The 18361-nt window shown below is 45.9% G+C and overlaps 1 protein-coding gene across 3 annotated transcripts in view; it reads left to right on the plus strand.

Annotated features, from left to right (window-relative positions):
• TLL2 (tolloid like 2) overlaps window positions 1-18361 on the plus strand; it is a 164319-nt gene that overhangs the window by 66631 nt on the left and 79327 nt on the right. For all 3 annotated transcript variants that reach the window (XM_032949702.2, XM_032949704.2, XM_076065654.1), the window contains 4 exons: window positions 6751-6858; window positions 10102-10219; window positions 14763-14941; window positions 17932-18037. In XM_032949702.2, the coding sequence (XP_032805593.1) occupies window positions 6751-6858; window positions 10102-10219; window positions 14763-14941; window positions 17932-18037 (511 nt within the window). The remainder of the gene's footprint in view (window positions 1-6750; window positions 6859-10101; window positions 10220-14762; window positions 14942-17931; window positions 18038-18361) is intronic.

The raw sequence follows: 18361 nt of genomic DNA on the forward strand, positions 1-18361 counted from the left end.
CTTGCCACGTGGCGGTGGCGGTGGTTCTGGTATTACCTGGTGGTTTTGGTGGAGATGGTGGAGATGGTGGAGAAGGTGGTTCTGATGATTTTGCTGGTTACGGTGTTTTTGATGGTTTCGGTGGTCCTTGCGGTTTTGGTGGCTTTGGTTCTGGTGATTTTGTTTTGGTGTTTCTGGTGGCTTTGGTGGCGATGGGAGAGGAATCTCCTCGAGCAAGGAGATGAGGCATCTAATGAGCAATCAGCATGGCAGTTCAACCACAAACAGATGAGGGGCCCTCCCCTCGTGTGCGGTTTAATCATCAGTCCGTATAAGTGCGCTAGCATCACAGCAGGACGCTCGGGCTCTATTAACACAACAATGGTCACACTATCGGGTCCCAGTTTTGTTTAAGCAACTTTCATTGTTTCTCGTCTCTCTCCAAGCAACGCAATGCCCAGCGTCAGTTGAGTTTTGTTGGTGACTGCACACAGAGGAGTCCGTTACCTCGGCTTTAAAGCCTGCCTCGACTATTGGCACAAGATCTGGTTTGTGAGCCTCCATTATGGCCGATTAGTATTTGTATGTTGTTCTTGGTCCAGTACTATGCGAGCTAAGCCGACGTTGTCTCACCAGTGCTGGTGTGGACATTCTCTAACTATTAGGCATTTTATTCTGAGTTGGCCTAAGATATGTGCAGGGCTATGGTAAGACACCATTTTCCACTGATGGGAATCAAAACCAGGGTTGTTGTGGTGAATGCAGAGTGCATGGCACCACCCTGCGCTGGTCATCTCTCAGGCTGACTCTGTGTTCAAATGTTCTCAATAATCACGATTGACCACGCTCGATCCACCGCTGGATGAAGGCCCTCTCTAAGCCGTGGCCATCTCTCACGGTCCGCGTGGCTGTGCGTGTGATCCGACCTCATCGCTCCGTCCCCTGCGATGGTCGCCCTCTCAGCTGGGTTCATTGCTTCGGCTGCCACTGTCTAGTTGGTCTTAACCATCGGCCTTTGTCGCTTCCACCGATGTCTCCTGCCTAAGCGCGTGCACCACCCGAGCCCTCAACACGACGTCTCTAACTTTGTTACCTGCTCTCTGGTCCACGTGTTCGTATTTCTGTCTCCGAATCGTTTTTTCTTCCAAGCACGAACCTCTTCGTACTTCTTTGTGCATTTTACATCTCCCCCCCCCCCCCCCCCGTTCATTTTTGTTTGGCAGTGTCCATGTTTCCATTTCGTCAGTCACTGTGGGTGATATGCGCCGTTCGGGATCGTCTCCGCTTGAGTCAAATTGGTAAATTAGTCAATAGTTTTTCACCGGTATACCTTTCGTGGTCAAATTACTAAATCATTTTAAATAACTTCGGTTTCAAAAAATAAAATGCAATTACAATGAATAAAACACAGGTGTACATTCATTGCGTAATTGAGAGTGCTTTATGAAAAGTGGCACACGTGCTGTTTCGGGAATTAGCCAGTAAGCGAGCGATGGGAGAAACTGACCCTGGGCCAGCTTTTGTGACTGCCTCCATTTATTTAAGAGCACCAGCGCAGAGCTCTGTTGAAGTGCTTTTCGTGTGGACTATGGGGATGCCTGCGAGCGGTGTGTGAGTCAACACTCATTCCTCTGATATGGGAGGCCCACAGCGGCAGCGTTGGCCTCCTCCAAACGATTTTTCAGAATCTCGTTTTTAATTTGTTGGGTGGGCCTTCTTCTGAACCAACTATATTCACTAGTTTAAAGGTTGAATTCCCACTACAGCCACCTGCAAAATCTGCAGGAGAATATTATAAAAATGCCTGGCAAAATATTTAAATGCCATGTGAAATCGATCACAAACAGTGAAATCATTGTGTTTCCATGTCCTAATTTCAAGATTTCCTGTAACTACTTTGCCATTGTTACATCGTGATATCCGACCATTTGGTACCTGGGGTACTACTCGCAGTCGGAGGTTTTATGAGTTCCTGGCCCAAGTGTGGCTCAGCCCGTCGTGTCTCCGAGGGTCAATAGAATGGGTGCCATGTTATGCAAAGTTAACAGCAGTCGTCCTATGGAGAGGATGGTTGCTGGCTCAAGGATGTGAACTTTTAATTGTTTGGGTCATGGCCATCAACAGAGGTGAGCATTTGAGACACTTTTACTTTTTTGTCTGTACAGCTTTACTTTAAAGGATACCTTGCAGGGGAGAACAACATTTTCAGAGTGTTGTCAGATGGTTAAAGGGAAAATAAATGGAAATGATTTGAGGTAATCAAGAGCATCCCTTCCGGGGAACACAACAGTTTAAAATGTCATGAAAGCGTGCTTGTTGTGTCGTCTGATGCTCTTGCCTGGGGACGGAAAATGCCATCACGAGATTTGTTCTTAAACTGAACTAATCATAAAGTCATTTAATCCACAACCATATGTTGCAGCAGAACAATGTGTTCTGATTGCAGAAGTAATTAAATATTAACAAGATAGATGCATAAACTATGATTGTGACTACTCTGGGCCAAAGGCAAAGATGTATTTGTAATTGTAACTCTAAAAATACATCAGCATAGAGGACATACTGAAATAATATGGTCATGAAATCAGATTCACATTGCTGATTTTTCGATCAATATATAAATTACAGCGTGGCTTCATGGCAGCAATTAACCAGCCATCCCCACATTGTAATGCAAATCAGTACGGCAAAATTATAAAAGCACATTTTTTGATGATGGCTTCGGCCCAGTATTGTGCGATCAATATTAATTCATTTGATTTACATGTCGACCACAGGAAGCTGGGCCTGCCAAGCGATGCCGCCAGCCATGCCATTGAGCCCCTCGCAGCAATGCCTTAAATCCATGCACCCGGCCAATATACAAAAGCGCTCGCGATAGGCGAGGCGAGCCTGGGGTGGGGGTTGCATTTCCAGAAAAAACAACGAAACTCGTCCCCAAGTTGTTGCCCCGAGGCGCCGTTGCGTAATGGCCTTGTGCGGTTGTCATTTTATTTTGAGCCCGAGGGTGGAGGAGGAAGCCTGCGTGTGTACTTGCCCGCGGGCCGCATGCGGTGCTTTGTCAATGGCCTTTTGTACGGGTTTGTGCTGCAGGTGGGGGAACCAGGGGCTGACCTGGTTAGCACACAGATGGGCAGGAAGGCACATGGCAGGGTGCCAGGACAGAGGGCCCCTTTAAAAACGACTTGTAATGAATAAACTTTGCCCCCCCCCCCCCTTTTGTGGTGACTGCCACTCTGAAGGCGCATTCCAAATAGGTGCCTCATTTGGAGAGGAAGTGGAAAAGTGTCTATTGCGTGGCGTTTCTGTGGTGTATGTGCATAAGAGGTATTTTTGGATACTTTTTTTCTCGAGCGAGGAAATGCAACGTAAAAAAAAAACTCACAATTGTAAGGTTGGGAGGGGTCCACCCGGCCCATCGCTCTTCCGCACTCGATAAACCTCGCAGCATTGTATAGGATCCCAACGACGGTTATCCCATGAAAAGACCCTCATCATAACCCTAGCCGTGATTTTCAACCCTGCTATAGCTAGTCTTATTCAGGACAACGATGGAGATGATCACTGTACCTTGTTTTATTTTTGAAAAACAACTTTTAAAAAGTTTTAAATGACGTCCAAAAATAAGACATTTACAATAGAAAAATTGAAACATTGAAATAACACTCCGGTAGGCACTTACAAAAGGGAATCTTTGGTAAGTTCCACGCTGCTCATGGATTAAGGAGCACCATACACTGGCCTGGTAGGCCTTTGTTACTGCAATGAACGGACCAAAACAGCTGGAATCTGCGTTATGTCGGCAGATCTTGAGTTCTAAATAAGAGTGAGCACGGATAGTGCTTCAGTTGGTGGCCACCATACACAGATAGGTTGTCCAGAGTGTTCGCGGGCCTACGTGATGGGCTAGTACAGGGCAGTGCAGTGCAGAAAAAAAAATATTATTGTAATGTGCTTCTATGTTGCCACGTGTATGCTCCTCACCTTCATCAATCTGCACTGACCAGAGTGGTAAAGTGTGGTCAATTAAATCCCAAATTTTTATCCCAGAATCGGACGACGCCCTTCTAAAATGCATTCCGTGTAAATTGAAACCCACACTGTGTTGTACAGACTAGGCCGTTTAATTCTGTGACAATTTCTACATTCATTTGTGTTTTTTTCCTTTACAAGGGCTTAGGAGTATGCCTTTAGATAATTTGATTGCTGCTATAAATTACCACGTGTGGTGATGATATCAACCACTTCGATGACCTATCATCACCGGGTCGCCTCTTAAAAAGAGCTACGAAATTGGTTGGGCTTTACTTGGTAAACTAAAACAGTCTAAGTTTATTTAGACGTGGTCTTGCCAATCATTAACCAATCATAACCATGGACTTGCAAGACCAGGGAATTTTATTTATACGTAACTGTTAAAAAATGTAGACGGACAAAAGACCACAGATTGGACCACAGGCTTCTTGAGTTTGAGCTCATGTAAGGATGACGAACTTTAGATAGGGCTGAGAACAAGAGAACATTCTGCTATGCAGACCTCCTTGCATGGGCAGTCTAGCGGTCAGCGCATTCACCGCTGAGCCAGTCTGAGTGGGGTCGACAGAATGAATCCTGTAACCATTATTTACAGAGGTCCTTTTTACGGCGCATCGTTGATGTAAAATGCTCTCAAAGTGACTGGGCAGTCTAGCGGTCCGTCTGCTTGGGGTAAACGGAATGATTCCCGCAAGCGCTTAGTCACATCCTTTGGGGGAATTACCAGAGTTTTTTTTTGTCTGCTGTAAGTTGGAGCTTAAAGATCATATGACATAATTCATGAGGATAGATCGTTGTGTGGTTAACTGCAAATTACAAAAAAATGTTGAAGTAAAATAATGTAATTCTTAATTCTATCTCACATCTCCGGGTCTCCCTTGCAGACGCGACGATCGATCTTATCTGCTATAATAAATGAGACTCACCCAGGTATGGGATTGTTAGAAGCTCCGTCATCATATTATATATGTTTTTTCTTCATCGTATTATTTACGTATCGTATTATTTACGTACCTGTAGGTAAACGTACAGTACACCTTTGTGTGAGCAGAAGTACTATTTTTTGGAAAATAAGATGTTAAAGGTATGTAAAGACTCCTACATGCTAATCTATGTTCAATTTTATTTAACCCTTACAATTGATTGTATTTCACCTCTGTGATAGAAATTAGCGAGTTATAATGGTTCCCAATTCTATGTGTCTGATATCAAAGTCAGTATTAAAGCATCTACATGCTCAGTTATTGAATGAGTTCGCATAGCCATTGAATATCTACATTCGCATGGTGGTGCCAGTCTATTCATAATAATAAGGCTACTTCACTTCCCACAATATATAACTTATTTTGTAGATCCTGGAAAGATTATGGGTTGAGTCATTCACTGATCTGGATTTTAACTTACGACCTTGTGATTGTGGGATTGTATTTCAAGTGCTCTATGAATGTTACAAAATTAATGTTACAGATAAAACTAATACAGCTGTTAAGGAATTTCAGCCCATAAGATAATGTTTTCCCCTTTTTTCTGGCAACAAAACAGGTGTTAAGATGTTTAAACACCAAACTAAAACCTTTTACAAGGAATCATGTCTGCATTAACCACAATGCTTGTGGTCAGAATGCAAACAAAAAACATACTCTGATAATATATGCATAGTCCTTGAAACTAATTGGTCCACACCAGAGACAGCTTTCTTTTGAGCCTCGTCTCAAGCGGTGTTAGACCAAAGGACGCCAAAAGGCACATAAGTTAAGGTAATTTAATGTAAATAGGGTCCATTGATATAGGTTTCAATTTGATTTCTTTTTATGGGTGGATTATTTTAGGACACAGGTATAACCTTTGTATTTAAAGGGTATAACCTGTGTCCTGACCTTGTTATACATGATATAATATAATCTTTAACATCCACTTGAAACTCACGGCACTCTGTTAAATCACGTGTACACATTACCAGACAGTGATGGGAATCGAGCTATGAAATTCTCGTCACCTGACCCAGAGGCTTGACTGTGTTGCCTTGTATTTAAAGTCCGCAAACTCAAAAATCAGCTTGGCTATGAAAGGAAAGTGCTGCAACGTTTCAAATTATTCTTAAATTATTCTGGCTGCTGCTGCTGTTGGCAGAGGTCTGACTCAAAATCTAAAACTTGCAGGTTCATACCTTGGTCAGGGATTGACTCATACTCCCTCTGAGGTCAATAAAATAGGTAGCAATTTGTGGGATATCGACATTGCTCATTCCATAGAGTGACTAGTCCTCCATGAAAATTATTGAACATCAAAGTCATACATTTTTTGACAAATATGCATCCAATGTTTGCTTGTTTTTTTTAATAGCAGGCAATATGCTGTTATTGAAATGCACACATAAAGCCCAATTTGTTCATTCACTGCTGGATGAGGACCTCCCCCACGTCGTACAGGCAGAGAGAGTTATCGACCACACTTCAGCACGCTGGTCAGTGCAGTTTTGTGGACGTTGGGAGTGAAGAACAACTGCACTGCCCTCTGCTGCCTACAACTCCTACTGCACCTGTTTTTGCCGTGGTGGTGGTGGTGGTGGTGGTCACCAGATCCTAGCACTATCAAGGCTCAACCCCCGGCATCGCCTCCAATGTCGGATGGGATCGAGTGCCTTCTGGGCAGTGTGGTCCTATGTGCACTGGTGTTAACAATGCTTTATTAATTGTCAGTCTTGTGTTGCTGCTGCTGCTGCTGTTGTTGTTGCAGCCGCCAAGCGGAGGTTTCGGAGCAGAGCCCCACGAGCGGCCACGGCGAGGTCGGAGCGGATCTGGCCCGGAGGAGTCATCCCGTACATCGTCGGGGGAAACTTCACGGGTGAGAGGAGCCACGCTCGCGGCGACACTCAGCGAAGCGCTACCGACGTCCTCACACCGGGAGAATCGCCCCTTTCCATGCAGCGGCCGAGCCACACGCGACCCAGAAGTAAACTTTATAAACCTCAAGGGGATGGGACCTGTCCTGGTTTTGCCAGGACGTCGTCGAGGGAAATCTGTTAAGGGACATTCATAGTCCTAGTGTTGGGACTTTTAACGTCTCGGTTGTTCTCTTCAATCAAATTGGACATCCCATTGTCCGTGAAAAACTGAGCTTCGGGCAAAATTGAATTGATTTAAATCAATGAACAAAAGAGCGCAATAATAGTTTCTCTGTCAGACAGGTTTTAGGCAACGCGTCACTCTGGATGTTTTTGGTTCTTGCCGTTGTTGGGAGCCACTCGTATGGCTACCGGTGTGAAGTTTGTCAAGGGTGAGAGCGCAAGGCTCACATCGCAAAGATACGGGTTCAAATGCCGGTCAAGGGCCGACCCAGCACTCCATCCCTCCTGTGGTCAATAACACGGGAAAACTCTTTGTGGTGAAGGCAGCAGTGGCTGTCCTGTGGTTGAACCTGACTTTTTTAGTGGGAAGGTGGAGGAGGTTTCTACCACTGGTTTCAGGGCTGTGATCAGGAGACGAATGCTACCCCATGCTCGATTGAGTGGGAAACCATTTGATATTTTAATTGTCAGAAACGACCAAAGTCCCGCTTGTCTTGATGTTGAATTTAAAGGTGTTTTGACTTGGTGAATAAGAATGGGCCATTATGTGCCACAGTAGACCTAATTTGTGGGGATCCAACAGTGGTTATAGAGGGGTAATATTATATAGGGTTATATTGCCATTTGAATGTGAGATTTCCACCACTTGCTCAAGGTTGCCATTGGACATTAACACTGCCCCCATCATTATAATGGGAGCGAGAGACTTTTTAATATTACACTCGAATAACAGTGGCAATCATACCTCGCGGGGGAACGGCGCTGAAGCAGTTTGCACATTGTGCGAGGAACTCTATGACCCGAGTTCAATTCTCTGCCACAGCTAACACTACGCAGGTGGAAATATGACCAACGTAGCTAACACAGCTCATCCAGCAGTGGATTTACAAAATACTGAAAATTATTATGAACATGGCTGCGGTTACCAATGTCTCTCTTGTTAATGATACAAAGGATCCCTCCCACCCCAAAAAAGTTTTGAATTGTCATTATTTGTGGCACAATTCGATTGAAGAACGTATTAATGTTGTCAATGTGTTCGTCACATTCTATGAGCCGAAGAGTAACATGAGCTTATCATTCACGTATAATTCACACGTGAGAAATAATTGAAACATTTTCCCACATGTGTCTTGACCGTCACAATAGGTTTTAATTGGTTAATAGATCCTTCGGCAAAATCGGTGCATCATTAAAATGTTGCCGAACCGATGCCACGATGAAAGTAATGCTACCCTGTGTGTTGCGCAAATGGCAAGTAAAGAGTCAACATTCGTTTGCTTCTTTGTTTTCCTCCGAACCCTGGAAATGCCAGCCCCTGCTTATAGCCTGTGGCTTTGGCGAGGCGGGCCAGACAACTGGAGGCAGGGACAGCTGTTGTCAGCAGATGAAGTTCAGAATGTGTTTGGCGTGATTTTTTTTGCAGCTGATATAAATTCCCTGCATTAAAATAGCCTTTGCGAGTTAAACATATGACTCTCCTCCATGCCACAGCATATTTGTGTCAGTTACTCACTTCTTTGCAGAGATGTCTTTAAGCACCCGCTCGACCGCTTGTCCGCTCACCCTCTCGGACTGGACGAACGTGTTTGTTTGTAGAACCAGTAATCTTTCCCATGTGGTTTGTATCTACAAGACGGACTGAAAACTTAAAAAAACGATTTCCATTGTGAATGTTGACAACGGCCTGGCAATAATTAGCATGACCAGTCCTGGGAATATCCCCTCGAGTGGTTACATTTGTCCGTAATGAAGTATAATGAGGACTTCTCTGGTTGAACGTACGCACACACATTGCTCCGCCGCATCTACAGAGCAGAGGTCAGCCGGCCTGCAGTGGTGCTAATGAAAAGCAAGCAGATTTTCCCATGATTTTGTTTACCTCTGGGGCTTTAAAACATTCACCAATTAGAATGGGTTTCACTCTCTTTAGTTATGTGGTTCAGTGTCAATTGTGTTACGCGACCACTCGCGGTTCTGTCTGAGGCTGCTGACGTTCGCATGATAACGGCAACAATACAATACCCCTGTGTGTGTTTTTTTTAACGTTGCTATAAAAATACTCGTGACCACAGTTTCCAAAATGAAGGGGCAGACATTGCCTCCTCAGGCAGAGGGCTCGGTAGATCTGACTCTCGGCGCAACTCTCGAGTGATCCTTCGCCGCGAACGGGAGGGGAGGGGGCCACGTTGCGTGGGGGGGGGGCACCTTCCGGATTTGTTTTTTGTGTCGCGACAAGCGTGAACTGCAACGCCAATGTCACGGCGAGACACGTTGGCAGCGGGTAGAGGAGCAAATGAAACCGGGCCTTGACTCGCCCGCGCCGCCAAAACACGGATCTCCTAAAATTCTACCAAACATTTATTTTGTTCACAGCCTGAAACGCAGTATCTACCGCTTCAGGTAACTTTGCTTGTTTGTAAAAGGGACTTGATTGTTGCTGAATTGGCTGAGATGAGGTCATGTGGCTTTGTCGATGCTGTCAAGGGCATTGCAACTGCTGTGATGGAAGTGGGTGCACACGTATAATCGAAGGGCAACATTTGAGCTGTCAATGCAAACGCAGTACTGCATGCTCCATAACTGTGCATACTTTTGTCTCATTTGACATTTTTCAGCAATGTAAAAATTTCAACGATGTAAGTTTCAATCTGTCACCTCAGCTCTGTACAGTGTTTGTTTAGGGAATAAGTGTCAGCCGGGTACTCGCTCGCTTAATCCCTTTTTTTTTTACAAAATGTCCACATTTGTCTCTGTCATTTATTCAGGGATACTTTGTCAAATGCACCAAATTGATTGCGACTTGGCAACCGTGTGGTCTCGTGGAATTAATCACCGCGATCGGCGAGCATTATGAGAGCGCAGCCGAGGGTACGTCGCCGCTCCGCTTCCACCGCTGATTGATTGTCAAGCCTCGCGGTTAATGTAAAAAGGTCTCGGAGAGAAGGCAGATTGCGCGCCCCGAGACGTGCACTTTGCCTCGCCGTTGAACTTTGCACGTGCCTGCCCCCCTCCCACAGGCAGCCAGAAGGCCATGTTCCGGCAAGCCATGCGTCACTGGGAGAAACACACGTGCGTGACGTTCATCGAGAGGACTGACGAGGAGAGTTACATCGTCTTCACGTACCGGCCGTGCGGGTGAGGCTGCGCTGCATCCTTGGTGGTATTTTAATGCGCACTTCAGGTATTATACTCGTGTTTGTGTGTGTGTATGTTGGCCCTTCACGTGGCCTCAACGTGCACATAGCCTGGCACAGGTGACGTGGTGACGTCACCACCACTTAGTGGCGAACGGCAGTTGTTGTTGTTGTATGTTGAACAACTTTTGCACCATACGTAGCCAATCGTGTTAATGTTGTCAGCCAGCATTAAGTGATGCAGTGAAGCGGTGATCTTTTTTTTATTTTTGTCTTCCACCACCCCTGACCCCCCCCCCCCCCCCATCATGTTGTATTCCCATTGTGCAATCCGCAAAGTGTTACCCAATATGTTCGATATTTCGATCTCGAGCAGTGCAGTGCAACCCTTCATGTTACATAATGGCACGCAGAAGAAGGTGTTATAGAGACAATATAATCATGTTTAGTTTTACGTAGCATCGTGAACGCAAATCGCATCTCACAATCGCTCCGCGGTTCTCTATATATTCAGATGTTTTAAAAAAAAAATTAGTGAGGTGTGTCCATACATGTGAGAGGAAAAGGGAGCACCCGGAGAAAACCTACGCATGTGAGGGAGAAGCATAGGGAAGGGAGTTGATGGAAATTAACCACACTTAGGCGTCCTGCTTTCTCCTGGTGAGAAAAGGTATGGCGCCTCAAACGCACACGGGTAAGGAGATTTCTCAACATTTGCGTGATGCCCTCAAACCTTGCCCTCTACAAGTGCCGGATGACAGGTGTGCACCATCATTGCTACGTCTGAGATCCTCTCCAGTGACCTCTAGTTCAGACAGAATTTGGAAAACATTTCCCACCTGTTCCGCATATGAGAGTAATGTTCATCACATGACAGTCAAATGGATATTTTAGTTCTCACAGCTGGAATTTAGCCAAATATTGGTGCAGAATCATTTTTTTAATGCGATGGCTTTTTTTGTGCAGCTGGTGGCCAGATGAGAGACAGTCAACGCGCTAGCCTTGCGAACCCAGTTTAATCACAAGCGGCTGCCTGGATTCGAACTCAGGATCTCTCAGTGGTGCCGGCTCAGTGCTGTGACCTCCTGATATGCCCGGGCAGCTCCGTGCAGGCACGATCTCAAAATATATCAGTCCTGTGTCATGCTGGGGAACGTAGTCGTTTATTTACCCAAGGAAAAAAAAAATCTACGCATTCTGAATATTTCGTTTTTTTTTCCCAGAGGGTCCTGCTTGAGATGTTTAGCCACTTTGATGTCCGATTTTATTTTGTGTTTGTAGCAGGAAACAGAGTTTCCTTGGAAACTCTGTGTCCTTGGAAACTCAGGGAAAAATCCACATTCACAAGGGGAACGCACTCACAATGTATACAGATAGATCGGCAATACACTTGCTGTACTAATAGCTGTACAGCAGGTTTACGAAGCACATATTTTTTGGAATAGGTGTCAGGTTTTCTCCAAACATTTATTGTATTCTGCCCCCCGCCTCAGAGAACCAGGTGTGACGCCGTGATCACGGAGAAGGGGGGAACAAAATTTACGAACCTTTTACATAGGATGAGGTCTGTTTTGGACCGCTGGAACTAAAAAACAGCTGTTGGAGCCAAATAAAGAATACAAGCAGGGCCGGGGGTAGCCGCAGAGTGCGCGAACACCAGGGCGATGGGGGGGGGTTTCAGGAATTTTTGTCCCACGCCGCACAGATGCTGAGACAGGTACAGAACCACATGCAGAATAGCGCCACGGTGATTAGCGCAGCATTCTGCTGCCGCTTTTTTTAATATTCTCATGCCTGCTGTAGCCCACAGATCATAATTAAATGCAATTTTACACCGGAGTATTCGCATTGCCTCTGATCCCCCGCCCCCCCTTCCGCACGCAGTGTGATGAATGTTAACTGCGCGTGGCAGATAAACTGTCGGCTATTAAAGGTCGCTCACTACCATTGCGATGGGCGGAATGGAAGCCTTAATGTTAGAAAACAACCAACACCAGATATGAACACTGCCATTGCCCTCTCGCTGGTGCTGGGGGACGTTGTTTTGTTTTTAGGGAGAGGTGCGTTTCCGTTTGAAGTCATTGCTGATTTATGTGGCCATGCCAAAAGTACAGCGCCGCATAAACAACTTGAAAACTTAATATTATTTCACGCGACATTTATTGTGATAAAGTGTGATGAGTGCCCTGGTACGACTGAATGCCAACGTGGCAAGTGAAGCACATCTACATCATCTGGAACGCATTTCCCACTCGTAAGATTTCACAACGCAGTAGGTTCTCGCTTATTCCATATTACGTGGGAGACGGAGTTAAATTTAGTTTATTTCAAGCTTAAACATCTATTCCGGGACAAGGAATGCAGAACACGCGGGGAGTGTACACTCTCAGACACGTGTTTGTCAAATAAACGACTCGCGGCACGTCACTCATTCACGGCGGAATTGTGTCTTGATATTTCCATTTTTCAGCGCGCGTCATGGATGTTCTTATCTGTGACCGTTCAGAAACAGGGTAAATGAGAGGGCATCAAAGTTACATGTGAAGTTTCTGCCTTGAAGTGCGATCAAAGAAGGGGGGGGGGGGCATGCGTTGGCTGGCACTAGGAAGTTGCTCGGCCCCATTAACATTCTTGGCAGCCTCTCAGGGTTGCCTCTGTGTATCGTTGCCAAGCATGGCATCTGACGCTCGGCCTGCCTTTCCCTCAAAGTTACGAGCCGTTACAAGAAGCATGTCAGCGGGAATTCTCCCGTTGTGGGGCGCAGCGCAAAAGAAATGCACAGATAACAAAAAAAACAACATTTTGCTCACATTCATGGCCACCTCAGCTCATAGTTTATCTTTGATATACAACCGGAAGCAGGCAGGCCTCCGAGCCAACAGTTACATAATAGTCTCGTTCCAGTATGTCAGCCGAGCCGAGGCCTCGTCATCGTCCAGGATAGGATAATGCATTGACAATGGCCTGTTGCGTTAGTTTTCCCATTTCTCTATGTACCGAGCGAATGGCCATGTCTGATAACCAGCCTTGGCCATTGTCATTCTCTTAATTGAACACAACTCTGTAGAGCATCTAGCATAGATTATAGACAGGTTTGTAGAAACATCGATACTGAAAACCACTTCTGTCATCATCATCATCAGCCACATCTAATCCACGAATGGATAAAGGCTTCTCCAAGTCACCCCCACCCCACCCCCCCGTATCTCATGATCTTGCGATGTGACAATCCACCCGGCACCTGCACACGGGTTGATTAATTGCCCATCTCCTCGGTGGACGTACTCTCTCAGGTGCCCTCCATGTCTTTGGTTGCCAATGTTGGACATCTGTGAAACGGAGCTTTATGGCTCATCGCATTCCTTCAGGATAAATAAATATTCAGATTCTGATTATACATTGGCTGCGTTCAATCAGTCTTGGAAATTACACATTTCCATGGCAGGGGCATAGTAATAAAGGGTAAGGGTGCAGCCCTGCATTATATGGAGTGGTGCTAGAGCTTGGTTGGTCTCCTCTTTGCCGGATATCGTGGGAGAAGTACCCACACTTTTTACCCCATCACGAGCGAGCTGCGGTGAACCCAACTGTGCTGCGGTGGGCACAGGCGGGGCAATGAATAAATGTGCCCATTATTTAAAATATTGCACCGGGAGGTAAAATCGAGCCGATGACTTCTGGATTGCAAGTCTCAGTGTGCTGACCATTTACAACAGGGCAGCATACCGAGATTTAGTGCGAATAAAGTATATGCTAGTCTCTCCATTTAATGACCACTGTCCCAGCAGAATAATACTCCACAGATATTGTATGAGATTATTTGAGTCCTTTGACCCTAATTTTGAAGTGCAATATCTCGATTGTTGAGTAATTCGCCATAAAGCGGTGTTCTTCAGTAATAAAACTACCGCGTTATAGTGGAACAGACTGTACAGGCAAATAAAAAAAACATCGGTCAAACCACACGGCCGTGTCACGTAACACGAGGCCCCGTGGCGCCACACTACTTTGTCTCCACCCATGTTAAATGTCTGGTCCTGGAGCAAAAAACCCCGCTGGAGCACCTGGCTAACAGTGCACCCTCCACGGTCAGTTTGCCAAACGCGCCGAAGTCTCTGCAGCGCCTCCGAGCCCTCCGCGGTCCGGTTGACCCCGTGCAGCGTGTCGTGCGCGCTGCACCCCTAATTGCGGTAATCTCCCCCCTCTCGTTGCCAAGTCAGCTGATGTCGATTTTGAAAAGTGCCCGGTCCACTGGCTGTTACGGGTAATGTTTTAAGCACGTTCGCATGATTGCCTGCTTTCATACAACAATGCGTTGCCAGTGTGCGCGCGTTTTAAAATGATCTTGCCAAAGAAACCAGCAAATCAACTGTTTGGGGGGCTTTGAGTATCGGTGCATGTCGAGGACGCTATGGACCTCACAGCAGGACATGAGGAAGCAACTTGAAAGTTTATAAAAAAAATCCTGATAGGGCAGTGTCATAGACTCACGCAGGAGCATGCAACTGGCGATGTGCTGCTTCACGGCCTTTTCCTGACTGCAGCTGCTGCTCGTACGTGGGGAGACGAGGCGGCGGTCCCCAGGCCATCTCCATCGGCAAGAACTGCGACAAGTTCGGCATCGTGGTGCACGAGCTGGGCCACGTGATCGGGTTCTGGCACGAGCACACGCGGCCCGACCGGGACGACCACGTGACCATCATCAAGGCGAACATTCAGCCAGGTGGGCGCCGCCGAGCCCGCGCGGTGGTCGTGTCAAAAAAATATTTATATTATTAGGTGTTTTTATTTGTATATGGCGACATTCATGCACAAATGCATCTCGAAACGCTGTGCGATTATGTTGGAACGGCTTTTTTTGCACGGAGGCAAGGGAAAACCACAGCCAAGGAGGGGAGTTCAGCCACATCCGGTCCCAACAATTGTCCAACCAAGCTCCGTGGTCCTATATTCTGGATGTTTCGCCAACTCCACGATTGAGTGTTTGTTTCGACATGGTCTTAGTCGAGTCGACGTCGACCTGTGCAGCATTCATCAAGTCCTAGCCCGTGGATTTCATGAATTAGTTATCTTAGTCTCGTCGATTAAAGCAGTCAAACATTTAGGCGAAACGCTGTTCGCTTTTAAATGTGCCCGTGAAGGGGGTTGAGCTATTCCTGCCCCCCTTTTAAATATGATCAGGTCATCCACAATCAGCCAGTTGTGGCCTTCCTCAATGCACTGCAGTCCCTATTCACGGTCCTGAATGACCTCGGTGTGCATCTTCATTCAGACAACAGTACGGGACCGTAGTTACTTTCATTTCGTTTGAGTCCAACGTTGGTCTTGGTGGGCCGCCGTAGTCATCGGCACGCTGCCTTATTTTTTATCCACTCATAGTCATCACTGACTAAAATAAAATGAGTAAAAATTACTCTTCATTAATTTTTTCGCCACCAATTTCATTAACAAAATGATCACTGGTCAAGATGAACCTCCGAAGCAGCTCGGCTAGGGAAGCCTGCCGGTTGGGGGGTTAACATCGCGGGGAGTGATGGTTTGATTCCCAGTGCTGCACAATAAGTTTGACAAGGAATTCCGTGCCGTAAAATTAACACCAGCGTCTCTGTGATATGGTTTGCAAGTACTTGTAACTGTTTGTTTTGAGTCGCAGCCTAAATTCCAAATAGCAATGTAAAGACGAGTTGAGGTTTGGGATGAGGCTGGGCTGCTCATGTTTTTGAAGCCGTTTGCAGGGCAGTGGCCTGGCAGCACACAGAGTGCGGCGCTTGTGCCACACATGTGCCACGCCTGTGCGGCGAAGGCCTAACAATCACCCTCTCACGTGAGCGCGCGGAGGCCACCAGCCCTATCACCTGTCACTGCAGGGGGAAACTGCATTACTATGTAACGTTAAATCTTGACTTAAAGCTTTCGTGACTGCAGGAATTCATATATATACCGAAAGACCCAAAGAGTATATGTTACATATTCTTGGTTCTTTCGGTAAAGTCACGTTGAAGGGAAACAATACAATAATAAAATATATAAAACGATAAAATTCTCACGACGTTTCGACTGCAACACAGTCATCATCAGGTGACCAACGTCAGGTGATGATGACTGTTTGTGCTGCAGTCGAAACGTCGTGAGAATTTTATTGTTTTATATATTTTATTATTTTATTGTTTCCCTTCAACGTGACTTTACCGAAAGAACCAAGAATATGAATCACTGCAGTCACGAAAGCTTTAAATCAAAAAGTATATGTTACGTTACGTAAGATAATATGGGAGCTTAATGCTGAGTGGCTAAACAGAGGAAATGAGCTACTCGATGTTAAATTCAAATGCCGGAAATGTGTAACGTGAATAAAACTGTGATACGGCGTTGGCCGTGGTAGATGAGCACTATAACAAAAACTCTATACACGTCAACAACACTGACCTGAAGAAGGAGTTTTATCGGCATGTGTTGAGTTTATGCAATGTGTAATGTAAATGGGGGTCCAAATGTTTAGCACTGTCCTGTAAAATCCACTGCTGGTCCATAAAGGCAGCTTTGAGTGTCGTGCCAAAGGCAAGACTGAGACATGTGGCCAGTAAAATAAAGTGACTTCTAAGACGTGGGGCATTTTCAAGGCAGTGGAATTGTCACCGTTCGGCGGGTTTGTTAACGAGCCTGTAACACTGGTGGGAAGGACCGTGCATCTGGAGTCGCGTGTCCTGTGGGCTCATTATCTATCTGCTGGCATCTACTACTCAACTGGAGAATCCGGCCAGTTTCAGGATCCGAAGCAGTGGAGTAAAATTGCTTGCATATGTTTTGTCTGTTTGATTTCTAAATATTGTTTGTAATGCAAATAGGTCCATAATTTATGCTTGAATATATGAGCTGTAACAAAAAAATCAATCACGTAAAAATTAATCTTAATAAGGACTAAACATTTTTCATTTAATGAGCCACGCGGCTCAATGTGAATGGGCAAGTTGAAAACTGATTACAGGAATGTGTGAGCAGGTGATGTTTAATAACAAATAGGTTTTGTTATAATGAAACATGGATTATAATGTACAATTTGGCCTTGTGTCACAAGATACTTGTATTGGAGTAAACGATTAGAATTCACCATCCACCCAGAGCCATGGGCATGCTTTGCATGGTGTGGGGGCGTACGCGTTAACAAATTGAGTTCGCTGTGACTCAGGCTCCTCGGTAATGGCTATGTGTGTAAGGCACGGAGTCAACGTTGCTGGGATCTTGTTTACAGATGTGGGCAACCATCCAGGTTCAATTCCGGTGCGCAGGTTCAGTGAGGTTTATAACCTCGGCATGGCCACTTAATGTGCAAAACAGTTTGTACTTTGTGAGAATATTTAAACAAGATGCTGTCTTATCTTAAAACCCAAGGGTCATGTTTTATCTAAACATATTTTCTCCCTTTCCAAAGATGCAATATCTCATTGAGCTGTTGTCGGGTTTGACATACCTTATTATTCTACCCGTCTAATTTCCTGCCTGCCTGTTTACTCATTTCAGTTCATACTCCGATATCCAAAGAACGTACATTTTAAAACTGGTATGTGTAATATTATGACAACGTAACTACAGCGATATCACTAGGCATCCCTTGTAAATGAGGTAATCAGTTGACGACTTAGCGATGGACATTGAATTGAAAAGTTAACTGGGGGCTTGTGAATATTGGAACTCATTGCTTGCTGGTCCACACAGGGCAGGAGTATAACTTTCTGAAGATGGAGCCAGGGGAGGTTGACTCTTTGGGGGAGTCGTACGACTTTGACAGCATCATGCACTACGCACGCAACACCTTCTCACGGTGAGTGCTGACACACTCACCCTCCCACTCACTCTCCCACTCACACGCACCCTCTCACTCACTCTCCCACTCACACGCACCCTCTCACTCACTCTCCCACTCACACGCACCCTCCCACTCACTCTCCCTCTCACACGCACCCTCTCACTCACTCTCCCACTCACACGCACCCTCCCACTCACACGCACCCTCCCACTCACTCTCCCACTCACACGCACCCTCCCACTCACTCTCCCACTCAAACGCACCCTCCCACTCGCCCTCTCACTCACGATCGCCCTCCCACTCACCCTCCCACTCGCCCTCCCACTCACGATCACCCTT

Source organism: Petromyzon marinus, chromosome 8, assembly GCF_048934315.1.
Source record: "Petromyzon marinus isolate PM22_M1 ecotype Great Lakes invasive population chromosome 8, UKy_Petmar_22M1.pri1.0, whole genome shotgun sequence".
NCBI lineage: Eukaryota > Metazoa > Chordata > Hyperoartia > Petromyzontiformes > Petromyzontidae > Petromyzon > Petromyzon marinus.